This window comes from Protopterus annectens, chromosome 7.part0, assembly GCF_019279795.1.
Source record: "Protopterus annectens isolate FY-2018-M chromosome 7.part0, PAN1.0, whole genome shotgun sequence".
In the NCBI taxonomy this organism is placed as follows: domain Eukaryota; kingdom Metazoa; phylum Chordata; order Ceratodontiformes; family Protopteridae; genus Protopterus; species Protopterus annectens.
In genome coordinates, this window is record NC_056739.1 from 316,716,557 (window position 1) to 316,728,868 (window position 12,312).

The following is a 12,312-nucleotide window of genomic DNA, read 5'->3' on the forward strand; positions in this document are numbered from 1 at the left end:
TGTGAGTTGGATGGTCATGGCAAAAATGCTTAATAATCTCTCATTCTCTCTGTTTAAATTGAAATTGCAGTTCTGATTCACATTACATCATTCTTCACATTTTCCAGGGGTTCCCAGGCTACACATAGGCTCATAGGTTGGTACTAGGCTATCAGCCCTAGGGCCTATACAAGACTAGCCATAACAATTCCCTGGATATTTCTTCCCACAATATTTACTTCCCTGGACCCCTGTCTAGCAGGGCGACTGACGTGAGCCCTGGGGTGAATTTCCTATCTCCCATCCAATCGTCATTACATCATTCGTCACACTTCACTGGGTTCCCAGGCTAACAGAAACTGCATTTACATTCTTAACATCTCCTTTTGTTATCTTGCATCTGGTCAGGAAGCAGAGCAATAAAAATACATTTGCATGTTTAAATCTAGCAATTTAACTCTTGTTTAAAACAATAGCAAGAATTCCTTCATCTAGACTCATCAGCACCACTGTCTACATCAAAGGGTCACCACATGCTTTACTTTGGTCAGTAGAGTGCACTGTTGTCACATTTATGTTTTCCAGTTCCGCATGTAACACTATTTCTTTACATTTAAGACAACAAGCTTGTAGTTTACATTCATATTTACAAATGACAGAATTATCTGCAAAATTCTATCTGGTTTGGCTGGCAGCCATCATCTATCTTTACCCACTCTTCACAGTAGCTTTCCCTCTTAGGATTTGTACCCTAAGAATTTAACTATCACTATGGCTTTGAGAGTTTTCCACATTGGCTTAGTTAATATTTTCTCTAAATACCAACTGTTTAGCTTTTCTAATGACCCAATAACATTTTCTACTGTCTTGTAGTTTGTTGTCCTTTGACTTGTAGTGTGAATGATGCAAACCAAGGAAATAAGTTGAACAATGGCTTGAATTATCTTTATATTCAATTGTATGGTTTATATAAGGAGGCATAAAACATGTGGCGTGTAAAGTGTATGCTATGACCTGTCTGTTCTAGAGACCTAGAACTAGTATCTTACCATGCAGGCTTTTACATCTCATAGATCATTTTGCCAAATTAGACAATTTTGTCAAATAATTCTATCTTATAAAATAAGCTACCTTATTCATTCATTTAGTTTTCAAAATAATAATAATAATTAACTACATTATTCATTTTGACATAATTATTGGACTAGATGTTTTAACTTGTTATTTTATTTAGCTCTGAGGGGATTTGGGCAAAAGCTTGATGGAAAATGTTGAATCATTCACAGGAACTGCTGGATAATGATTTTAAGGAGTATCCGTCAGCTATATGTTAATTCACTGGGGTTTATACTTCCAACATGAGATACTATGAGCTTGCTGCATCCTCCATCTGAAACAATCTTTATCCTGTGACCTAATGTTCCTTGCCTGAAAGACTGTCTTTTCTGATATGATTGCTTTGAAATGCCATGTTTCCGAAACGTAAAAACAAACACAGTGCATTATATACTTCTTTCTTCTATCTTGACTATGTGTGTATATATATATATATATATATATATATATATATATATATATATATATATATACATACATATGTGTGTGTATTGGGTACAGACATTGGTACATTATAATGACAACACAGGTTGTGATCTTTTATGGGTGAAATGTTTATTACCGGTTAGTAAATTTTGTTTCTCTTCTTGCAAGAAAATGTTCAAGACTACTCAAATTTAAAACAATCAGACACATATTTTAATCTATTAAATAGGTCATATAATTTAAAACAATCTGGTAGGTAAGTATATATTTAAAACTGTAAGGTGGGTGAAACCAAAAGAACACGTGCATTTATGATGGACCAAAAAAACAGAGGAGAGACAAAAGTGTGTGTGGGGGAGTCCATGGTTTGAGAAATGCCCAGGGTCCAAGGGTATATGATACAATCTGCAGGCAGTTAAACTGTTGGAACCCCACCCTCCCACTTCCAACGCCAATGCAATCTTGCCTTTTGGAGTGATTATTGGGCTATTATTTCAACCGTAGAAGTATTATTTATCTGATTGTACTTTTCAGCTGTCCAGATTTTCAGAGAATGTCAAGATTTTTGCCTCCTACGTTTGGTCTGTTCCCCATAAAATCTGTGATTTTTCTGGCAAATCACTGAGGATTAAAGTCACTAAATAATGACAGACAATTGAGTTTCAGACTCTGTGTCCTTCAGAAAATATATAATAATGCAAAATTTGTCGTTCTAGCAACTTTACAAAGTCCAAACCACAACTTTCTAAATTTGTAAGAGTAATATTTAAAATCTGTCCCTATTTTTTGGCCTTTGTCCCCCCATTATTTCTGGCTCTGTCCAGATTTCTTGCACTGTGAGGTTGGGAGGTCTGCATGGTGCACTGTGGTTTTTGATCTTTTGCTTTGCTTCTCCTAATTGTGCTGATTTTATTCTAATTTTCCTCATAAAGATAAACCCGCTCAAGGCAAACCTCGTACCTCTTAATGTAAGAAGATTAATGTAAGAAATTCAGATAAAGACAAAAATAATGGGGGAGGGCCTAAGGCACAAAATAGTTGACAGAATTTAAATTATTTCTCTTATAAACTCAGAAAGTTCATAAAATAACATGCTTTGCGTTAGCAAGCATTTTTTACACTTGATCTTAGCCAAAAAGCCGAGAAGCTATTATTAGCAAGCATTTTTGAAGGATACAAAGTCTGAATCTCAAATGCCCATCATTACTTACTGACCTCTATCCTCAATTATTTGCCAGAAAACTACACATTTTAAGAGGAAGAGACCAAAAATATGAAGCAAAAATATGTACATTCCATCAGATTAGGAATAGTTGAGAGGTATGACTATGGTGTATATATATATATATATATATATATATATATATATATATATATATATTACTAAATAACTGACATAAGTTGGTAATAATAATAAACAAACATGGGTTTATTACTAGCTATAGGGGATTTGGTATCTAACGACTTTCTTTTCCCAAAAATAAGCAATGGTTCCTCTTTTGGTACCTCTGCAATGATTTTTTTAATATTCAAAGGAGGAGCTGTGTATTGATGTAAATGTATTTGCTTACCAGTTTGTGGTTGAAGAGAGTTTTTTTTTTTTTTTTTTTTTTTTTTTTGAGATTCTAATATAATATTCACTCCTCCCCTCTACGTCATCCTCCTCACCTTCGGGATAGAACCGTTCCCCACAGTCTAGGAAGATCCACCCCTTATTTGTAAGTCACACCCATTCACCATCCGAGTGTTGATTGGATTATTGTCAGATTCAGGGTATGACATCACCGAAATCTGTAGGTCACGGAGTGGCGGCTGGAAGTATTGCTGAGTTTCCTGCATTGTAGAGTCAGCGCCCCGGTTTTCGGTTCGGGCTTTGTTATTTCACAATCAGACGTGTGTAAAACTGGATTAAGTCGTTAGGCGCACAGAAGAAAACTGTCAAAGTGTCGTTTTTTTTCTGGGCTGAAATTTCCTTCTCATGAACTTTGGAACATCGATAGTTTACTCCTTCGTGACAGCCTTATAACTCTAAGACAAGTGACCTGCGACGGAGTTTGATTTATGTTGAAAACTTGGGTAACAGTACGGCTGGATAATAGGAAGTGGTATTCCAACTTTAATAATAGTTGCCTCGGACGTCAATCGGTTTTGATTCTAAACTTTGATCTTTAGGCTCTAGGTTCGAAACTGTTACACTGGGAGCTGGCTCACCAACACTGGTGTCCGGGGGACGATTTAGCGGAGTGCCAAGCCTCCCAGAGTAACACCATGATATCCGATGCTCAGAATCACAACCAGAATCCTCCATCTCAATTTCCACAGCCGAATGCAGTGGCCCCTAACCTCCAGATGCCCCAGCCGCCTCCACCGCCTCCTTCTAGTCAGTTCCCCCAGAAACCAGTTGCCCTACAGATCAAGAAAAATGCTATTACAGACGACTACCGTGTCATGACTGAAGTGTTGGGCCTGGGTATTAACGGCAAGGTGCTGAAAATAGTCAACAAGACCACTGGCGAGGTGTTCGCATTGAAGGTAGGACGGAGATGGCCCAGTGGGAGTTACAAATGTTCCTTGAGCAATAGTATTCTCTTTTGTTCATGCTGCTGCTGTGTGCTAGGGGGAGGCGGATTGGTATTTACGTTACTTCTAATAAGTTTGTTTTCCATTGTGTGGATACGCACTGGCTGGGGCTTAGGACAAGCTCACCAAGGTTTGAAATATAACAGTTGTGGCCAGTTTTTTTGTCACTAAATATACAGAGTATTTCGAGTTTTCTTTTGGTGCGAGGACACTGATCATTGTTGTACGGGCATAAAGTTTATTCATGACAAAAAAATAAGTGTTACTAAAAGAAATGTTGGGGTATTCTAACTTGAATTCATGTCATCATTGGTTGTGTGGGAAAGCTACTGTATGTCTCAGACATATAGACATTTGAAGTAGAACTCCTTTATGTTGTGTTTAGCTTGTAGTCTTTGAAAGCTTCCTCCATCCCTTGAAATTTTCAATGCCAAACTATTGGGCTGTTTGATCCCTGTTTGGTTGTTTTATTTTTATTTTAGAAAATACTCTTTGAATGTCAGTGCTTGTTCAGAGCTCTGGGAACAAAAGGGGATTAACATACATCTGTATGGTAGAATATTTTGTTTTTGTTAGGCCTGAGCTGGCTGCTGAATTGGTTGTCTGAGTTGCTGCAAGACAAATATTGAACACCACCACAAAGCTTATTTAGGTTGTTACATATCTCATTATGAAAACTGGCATAATTTGGGGGAGGGTATAAAACATTACAATTTCCCCTTGGTGAATAAGGAAGAATTTGTCTGCACATGAACTGTGCAAGTTCAACCCTCTCAAAATATCACCAGGTAAGTGCTAGAGGAGTTGCCTGGATAATTGTTGGAAAGTTATGTTGGGAGCCTGTATTTTCATGTCTGTTACTTGAAGTGGGATCTGACAGGTGTTAGTCAGCTGGCTTCCAGACTATTTGCAGTAGTTAAAACTTTTTTATTTTAAGTGGAGGCCTTTTTATGCTGTATTTTTCTTATTGGCATGAAGGCTTATTGGACATTTTAGTCTTCTTATTTACTTACGTGGTTACTATATGTGTTATGTTTCTGGCAGGTTGTTTACACTGACTCTGTGCCTGAGATAGGCAAACTTTCTTTTTGTAGTCTCCAGAGTTCCTGAAACGTTCTCATTTACTATCCTGTGTTCTTTGTTTTGCTAAATGCCTGAGTCACTTATTTGATAAATGAACTAATCCAGATCGAACATTGCCATATAAAGTCAATAAACATAAAATTGGGATTAAAGTTGGATTAAGTTGTGCTTAAAAAAAAGGTAAATTAAAAGTGCCAAATACTTGATAGCAATAAACAATAGCAAACCAGGCTTAATTGTGGCATTGGTATAAGAGTTGAAAAGTAGCAAGGATAGAAAGTAGGTAAGTGAAAATTCTGTTACTGTCTAGTAAGAGGAATGACTTTTGTTTTAGTAAGGGCCTACTTTGAAGTACCAGATGGTAGGCTTTTTACCCAGATGAGCACAACAGAGGCTGGCTTCTTTTATCCAGAAGGTGACATGGATGCTTTGGTCTTAAGAGACTGTATGAAAGTGGTAAGTTGGAATGTACTTTGAAGTTGCAGTTTATTAACTCTTTGGTGGCATTATGTGCGTGTACCTTTCCATGTTGGTGGTGGTTTTCTATGGTCTTTGATTAGGTGACAGTGATATCATCGTGCTAAGTTCTGCCGTCTTGTGTTTAGTTGGTATACTTCTACCAGCAGCACTTAATGGTTCTGAAGTCTGCTTTATTCAGGTAATGTGTACTATGATCTTTTAAATGTATTTGTTCGTTCTAGGCTTGAAATGTGCCACCACTGCAGTTTGCCACAATGCATGTGTTTGTTTTCTTGCGTGCATCTATGAAAGCCCATATCTAGCGATGGGTTGATGTTTTTTTTTTTTCCTACATATTTGCTGTCCAACAAAATTTATGTGATTAACCAAACATTTTCATGTGTAAACCTGCAGTAGACAAACCATAATATTTATAAGTTAGCACATTGTAGTATGTATAGTTATGTACTGTTTATTAGTTTAAGATTTTTTTTTTAATTTTATGCTGAGTGTAGCTTTACATGCAATAAAAATACATAGCATACAAAACTTGATTGATATAAGGGGGCATAACCTGAAGTTAGTGAAGTAATACACCCAAAGATGAGTGAAGAAAATACCATGTGTTTTTTCAGGTAGCAACTAATATGGCATCATCTCTTAAAAAAATGATCAAAGATGACATTTCAGTCATACCTTAAGTGAGTGAAGAAATTCAAATAAAGATCCATTTGAAGAATGCAGTGTGATTTCAGTAAACTACTGAAACACTGTACTTATGACTGTGTAAACTTAACATGGATTTATGCATCAGTAAAATTCAAACGGATGCCCTATACAGCTCGACTAAAGAAACTCCAGCTCTACTCGGTTGCTTACTCAGAGGTGATCTCTGCCTGACATACAAAGCCATGTCTAACCCGGAATTGTTGGACATGCTCCACCTCAAGAAAACCAGATCCATTAGAGCTACACGCTCCAGGGATTTAAACCTTAGCACAACAATAAATAGGACATGCGGGAGGGATAGATTCATATCCCAAAGGCTTCCCGTGCTCTTGAATAGAATCCCAGTACATGTTAGGCAGAGCCCCTCGCTGACTTTCTTCAAGAAGAATCTTGATGAGTGGATGGGAAATCGTAAATTTGCTCCTGGGATCACTTCTGTGGCCCTGCTGGACAGAGGCTCAGGAATCTAGTTTAAAAGGGAGGCGAAAGCCAACACATTCTGGCTAGGCTTATAAATGCCCTAGGGCAGATAGCCTAGTACCTACCTATGAACTACAGCTTACAATATTTGTGGATGTAAGTAGTTTGGGATTATAGTTGTTAAAGCTTATTTTGCTCTTCCTGCTATCAGGTTGCTCCTCTGAGTGTGATGATGATGATGATAGGGGTGGTGGGGAATATTTGCATACGAAGATAATAGAGAGCTGAGTTTATGGATCTAGCTAGCCATGTTGTCTAAAGCTTTGCACGTGTTTATGAAAAGGGCAATTACGTAAAGGGGAAATGTGTGCTGAGAAGAGTTTTTGTGGTGGAAACATGCCTCTTGACTATCTGGATTTTTGCTCTGTTCATAGCAGAGTTTGTTTTTCTGGCAAATCGAGTGTGGAAGTCAGAAAGTGACACAACTGAGTTTCAGACTTTATATCCTTCAGAAAGTGCTTCCTAACTGAAAACCTTTTATTCTGTCAACTTTTGAGTTGATGATAAGAGGAGTATCTTTAAAAATCTGTCCCTGTTTTTGGACTTTTGTCCCCCCATTTATTCTATACAGATTTCTTTGGCTAAGAAATTGAGAAGTAAGAGAGGTGTAATGTGTGACCTGTGTTTAGAAGCTCATAGGTTAGTGAGTGAAATGTTTGTTCTGCTGTTTGTAGTGAGCAACAAACAACCTACAAAGTGAAATCAAAGCAAGGGTGTATCAGAATACAGAAGTTTGAGTTCTGCAGCAGAATGAGGGTAGAAAGGAGGAGTGAGTGAAGAGTTGCCATGCAGTAGAAGACTTTTATGACACTGCCAAGGAAGTTGGACCTTTTTTCCATAACTGATGTCTGAAGTATTTTAATTCAGCTTTATAGAGAGTTAGGACTTCAGGAGGGAGCTCAGACCTTATCAGTGCATGTGGGGCAGTATTACAGAAAACTGCGGAATAATGCGGGAAAAGCCTTTACCCACTGTGATCTGTTGCCCGGTTTTGGAAGGAATCATTTAACATTGCCATGTTTAAACTTCTGCACATAAAGCATTGCTGGCCTCGTGCAAAAAAATATCGGGTACAGCCTATCACTGCCTTCTATGATCCAGTGATCAGGCTTTTCTTACAGGTATATATCTGAGAGTGATCTTATCCTGATTCTGAAGGGAGGGAGGGAATTTGGGAGGATTTTACCAGTGAGCTGAAGTGGTCTACTTGTAAATAGCAATAATGAACATTTGTATTGGCGGTAGCACGCATACAAAAAATACCAGAGTGATGCTACAAATGTGAATGTTAAGACTGTCTTCTTTTGGCTTTTCTCAGTTAGTGGCCACCTCAGTGGATCACTGGTCCACTCTTGATTGGCAGTGGATTTTTACGGTGTCGAGTTGCCAGCCCAGCACCCAACCTTCACAGAAGGAGCACACACTCGTGCACCTACCTGCATGTCTTAAAGTTCACGAGACCACAGGGAGGACATGCAGCCTGTGCACGGAATGCGCTCCAACTGAGAATCAAACTGGAGAGCCTCTTGCTGTGAGGTGACAACGCTGACCTCTGCACCACCATGGTGTCAGATCTTAGTTATCCTGAAAGTCTACATAGAAAGAAAACCTTAAGTAGAATTATACTGGAGTATGATTTGTGTGTGCACTCACTTGCATGTAAATATATGCATAGATCATCCATATTCATTCTGTTAACTTAATTTTCCTGTTTTTTTTTTCCCCAATGTCCTATCTTCTAAAATTTTTAATATTTTCCTGTAATGTATAATTACTTATTTATTTTGATTAGATTGGTCTCATTAGACCCGTGTGCTATTTTCTGGGGAGATTCAAAGCTGTGTTTATACAGACTAGGGGAAATTTGGCCAATACACCATGAACATCATAAAATGATTTGCATCCACCTGAGCTGCTGCTACTATGGATAGATAGGGACCTTCACTTGGTGACCCATCCAAAGTACAGCCCACTCACAAGCATTTTATCCTGTACCCCCATGCTACAGTGTAGTGTCAGTACTGTAGTACGAATCCAAGCACCTGGTATGGTGCTTGAAACAGTAATAGGCAAATAATTGCAGGAACCATAGGATGACAATTGCAGAAATCGTAGGACTACTATAACCCTGGTGTACACAGCCAATCATCAAAGCTAGGCATTAAAGGTAGACAAAGTAGTGTTTTCCAGCCCTACGTCAAGAACTTCTTCCATTGTTTGGGTGCATGTTGGGTTAGGAACCTGTTCGTTCAGCGAGTCTTGTCTATTTGTTGCTGTAGAGTAGCTCGTACTACAGATGTTTGTGGTGCCACTGAAAATTGTATTCCATAATGCATTTGATAAGAGAGGAGTACATTGATCGGATGACTGCTTTTGATCTTTGAGGTATTCCATTGGAAATGTACCAAATATATGGATTTCCCAACTGATGGAAACATGATCAAATGAAAGGTATCCATTTAAGTACCCCAATTTTCTTATGACTGTATATGTTTGAAGATAAATATTTTATAACATGTATGAGGTAGAAGTTTTTTTTCTTCTTCTTGCCAAATTTTTATTATGCTGCACTTTTTCTGTGTACTCTTCCCTCATCAGGCCAATAATTGAGTACAACACTGCTTTTGGTATGTACCTTTCCAAGCACATGCAGCAATTGGAGAGACCACAAAGGTTCCTCACAAGGAAAATTCAAGGTCTTCAGCATCTCTCCTATGTGGATCATCTGAAATTGCTGTCACTTTATTCTGTTTCATACAGACTACTCGGAGGCATTCTATGCATATCCGCAAGTCAAATGGTAGATGGGCTACTCACAGTCCTTAACCTCGTACGTGACATTAATGAAGCCTGCTCGAGGGACAGATTTGTCTCTGAGGTTGCCACACCTTTTGAATGGATTCCCACATCATGTCAATCAGAGCATCTCATTGGCTCTCTTCAAGAGCAATCTGGACGATTGGATGGATAACTGTAAATTCACCCTGGGGATTCCACCTGTGTCCCCCCCCCCCTTGGACAGGGGCAATTCAGGCTGATCATTGAAATAAGGGTAGAGCTTGGTTGGCCTTCTAAGGACCCTAGGACCATTAGTCTAGTAACCTGCTGTAATCCTTTTAAGTTTTCTACAAGTTGAAGCAGGTTTGCCTTTAAGTCTATAAAGATGGTCTCATTCGGTGGTGGGAGTGCTACCTCTAGGCCTGACATAGATGATATCGGATTTGTGGTTAGATTTAATCTGGGATACAGGTTGAAATACAAATGGGGACTAGATTGGCAAGGATCTGATCAAGGATATTCGTGCCTCTAGTGGATAGTATAACAATTTGCTTCAGAGGATTTGTATTTACAAAGTCGAAGCACTGAGCATTTATATATGATATGTAAACTGTAATGATATTGTTAATTTTTGTTATATTGAAGAATGTTGGAGGTGATCTTTTAGCTAGCTGCCATCCAATGTGAATGTTCTCTTTGAGACGCAGTTAAATTAAATAATATAACGATTAGAGGTTGGGGGTCTGGTATGTCTCCCTTGACATACTGAAGTCATTTTTTAAGAAGCAAATTTTGAATCATTAAATGACATCTTTGGCTAAGGTCAATTACTTGTGTCAAAGCTGTATTTTGAGAATGATCTGACATCTGGTGGTATATTATCTTCTTAGATTATGATGAGGTATAGCATGGTGATTACCTGTTAGCTGTGGATCTCCTGCAATGCCTTCTTTAGTTTGTTACAGTAGTAATTGCACAGACGAGGAGAGAGTGTGACTGCATGGTGTAGTTTGGAAAATTAGTTGCAGGCAATGCAGGCTTGAGGAACTTTTGGATGTGATCGTTTCTTTTGAAGTACTTTTGTGACCTTTTTACTTGGCACTTTTTTTCAAATGTGTGAAAGGTTCAAATAACTTACTTTATAGGTGATTCTCTAGAAGCAGAGCTTAGTTTCTTGATGTTCAAGAAACAGCGAACTAAAAGGACTGAAACAAACTTGTGAACACACAAAAAGCGAAAGACTGAGCCAAGGGCTGAACGGATAAATAGTATAAAACACTGGTTTAATTAAGCGCTTTCGGAAGGGTGCAATACCCTTCCTTCTTCAGAATAAACAAACGAACAAGAAACACAGGCAACAGTTCTCATTTAAAAATAATTAATTAATTAAAACAACCATGTGAATGCAAGTAAAGATAAAACAGAACAATCCACATATACCCTATGAATACAAATGTAAATTCCATTACAATAAAATACTTTTTAAACGCAATCTAGCTGTAAGTTTAGCATGACAGCTATAATTCCTGCCGAACTAGCCAGGTGGCACTTATCTACCAAAAGGGGTGTGTCAGGGAACACATCTAACTAAAAAAGAGCATGTGCTACTAAAGAAAAATGAAACAAAATGCTTCCTTCATACAACTATCTTTTTAAAGTTTTTTCAAAATACATGAAATAGAAATTTGTTCATTTAAACCTGGAGGGAAGCAGGCTGCAGTTTTTATTTGCCAATGCAGTTCCTCCATCTCAAGCTGAATTTGCCATGGACCTATGTATGGGGCATTTCTATTTCATGTATTTTGAAAAAACTAGCTTTAAAAAGATAGTTTTATGAAGGAAGCATTTTTTCATTTTTCTTTAGTAACACGTGCTAGTAGTCTTTTTTTAGTTAGATGTGTTCCCTGACACACCCCTTTTGGTAGATTGTGCCACCTAGCTAGTTCGGCAGGAATTATAGCTGTCATGCTAAACTTACAGCTAGGTTGCATTTAAAAAGTATTTTATTGTAATGGAATTTACATTTGTATTCATAAGGTATATGTGGATTGTTCTGTTTTATCTTTACTTGCATTTTTTCTGTTATATTAGTATTTTTTATAGAAAGACACAAAGCGTTACTCAATTTTAAGATTTGACTTGGCTAACTTAGATTAATTAAGCAATGACGACAACAGCTATCACATGGTTGTTTTAATTAATTATTTTTAAATCAGAACTGTTGCCTGTGTTTCTTGTTCGTTTTGTTTATTCTGAAGAAGGAAGGGTATTGACCCTTCCGAAAGCGCTTAATTAAACCAGTGTTTTATACTATTTATCCGTTCAGCCCTTGGCTCAGTCTTTCGCTTTTTGTGTGTTCATTAGTTTCTTGCTGTGCAGCAGGTAAATTTGCTCACAGCCACATTAGTTTACCTGAAGTCATTAACTGGCTTGTTAGAAAAGCAGCACAGAAGTTATCTAATCTTTTAGGTATACCCTTTCCTTTTCACCTTGTTTTCATTGAATAGTCATATTAGGCTGTCACATATCCCACTATCCTTTTAGATCATTACTTCCCTTGAAGTTTTCCACGGCTGCAAGAGGCTGCCCACCTTCTTTTGAAAATTTTGAGTTATTGGAATGTTAAGGTAGCTGGATGTTTTTCTGCATTCCTTTCTTGGAGCTTATTTTTCCTGATAGGGT

General features: G+C 37.9%; 1 protein-coding gene across 1 annotated transcript in view; it reads left to right on the forward strand.

The window, feature by feature from the left end:
- Nucleotides 1-3,319: 3,319 nt before the first annotated feature.
- MAPKAPK2 (MAPK activated protein kinase 2) overlaps nt 3,320-12,312 on the forward strand; it is a 630,583-nt gene continuing 621,590 nt past the window's right edge. The window contains exon 1 of the mRNA XM_044076864.1: nt 3,320-4,053. Coding sequence (XP_043932799.1) covers nt 3,790-4,053 — 264 coding nt within the window. The 5' untranslated portion in view covers nt 3,320-3,789. The remainder of the gene's footprint in view (nt 4,054-12,312) is intronic.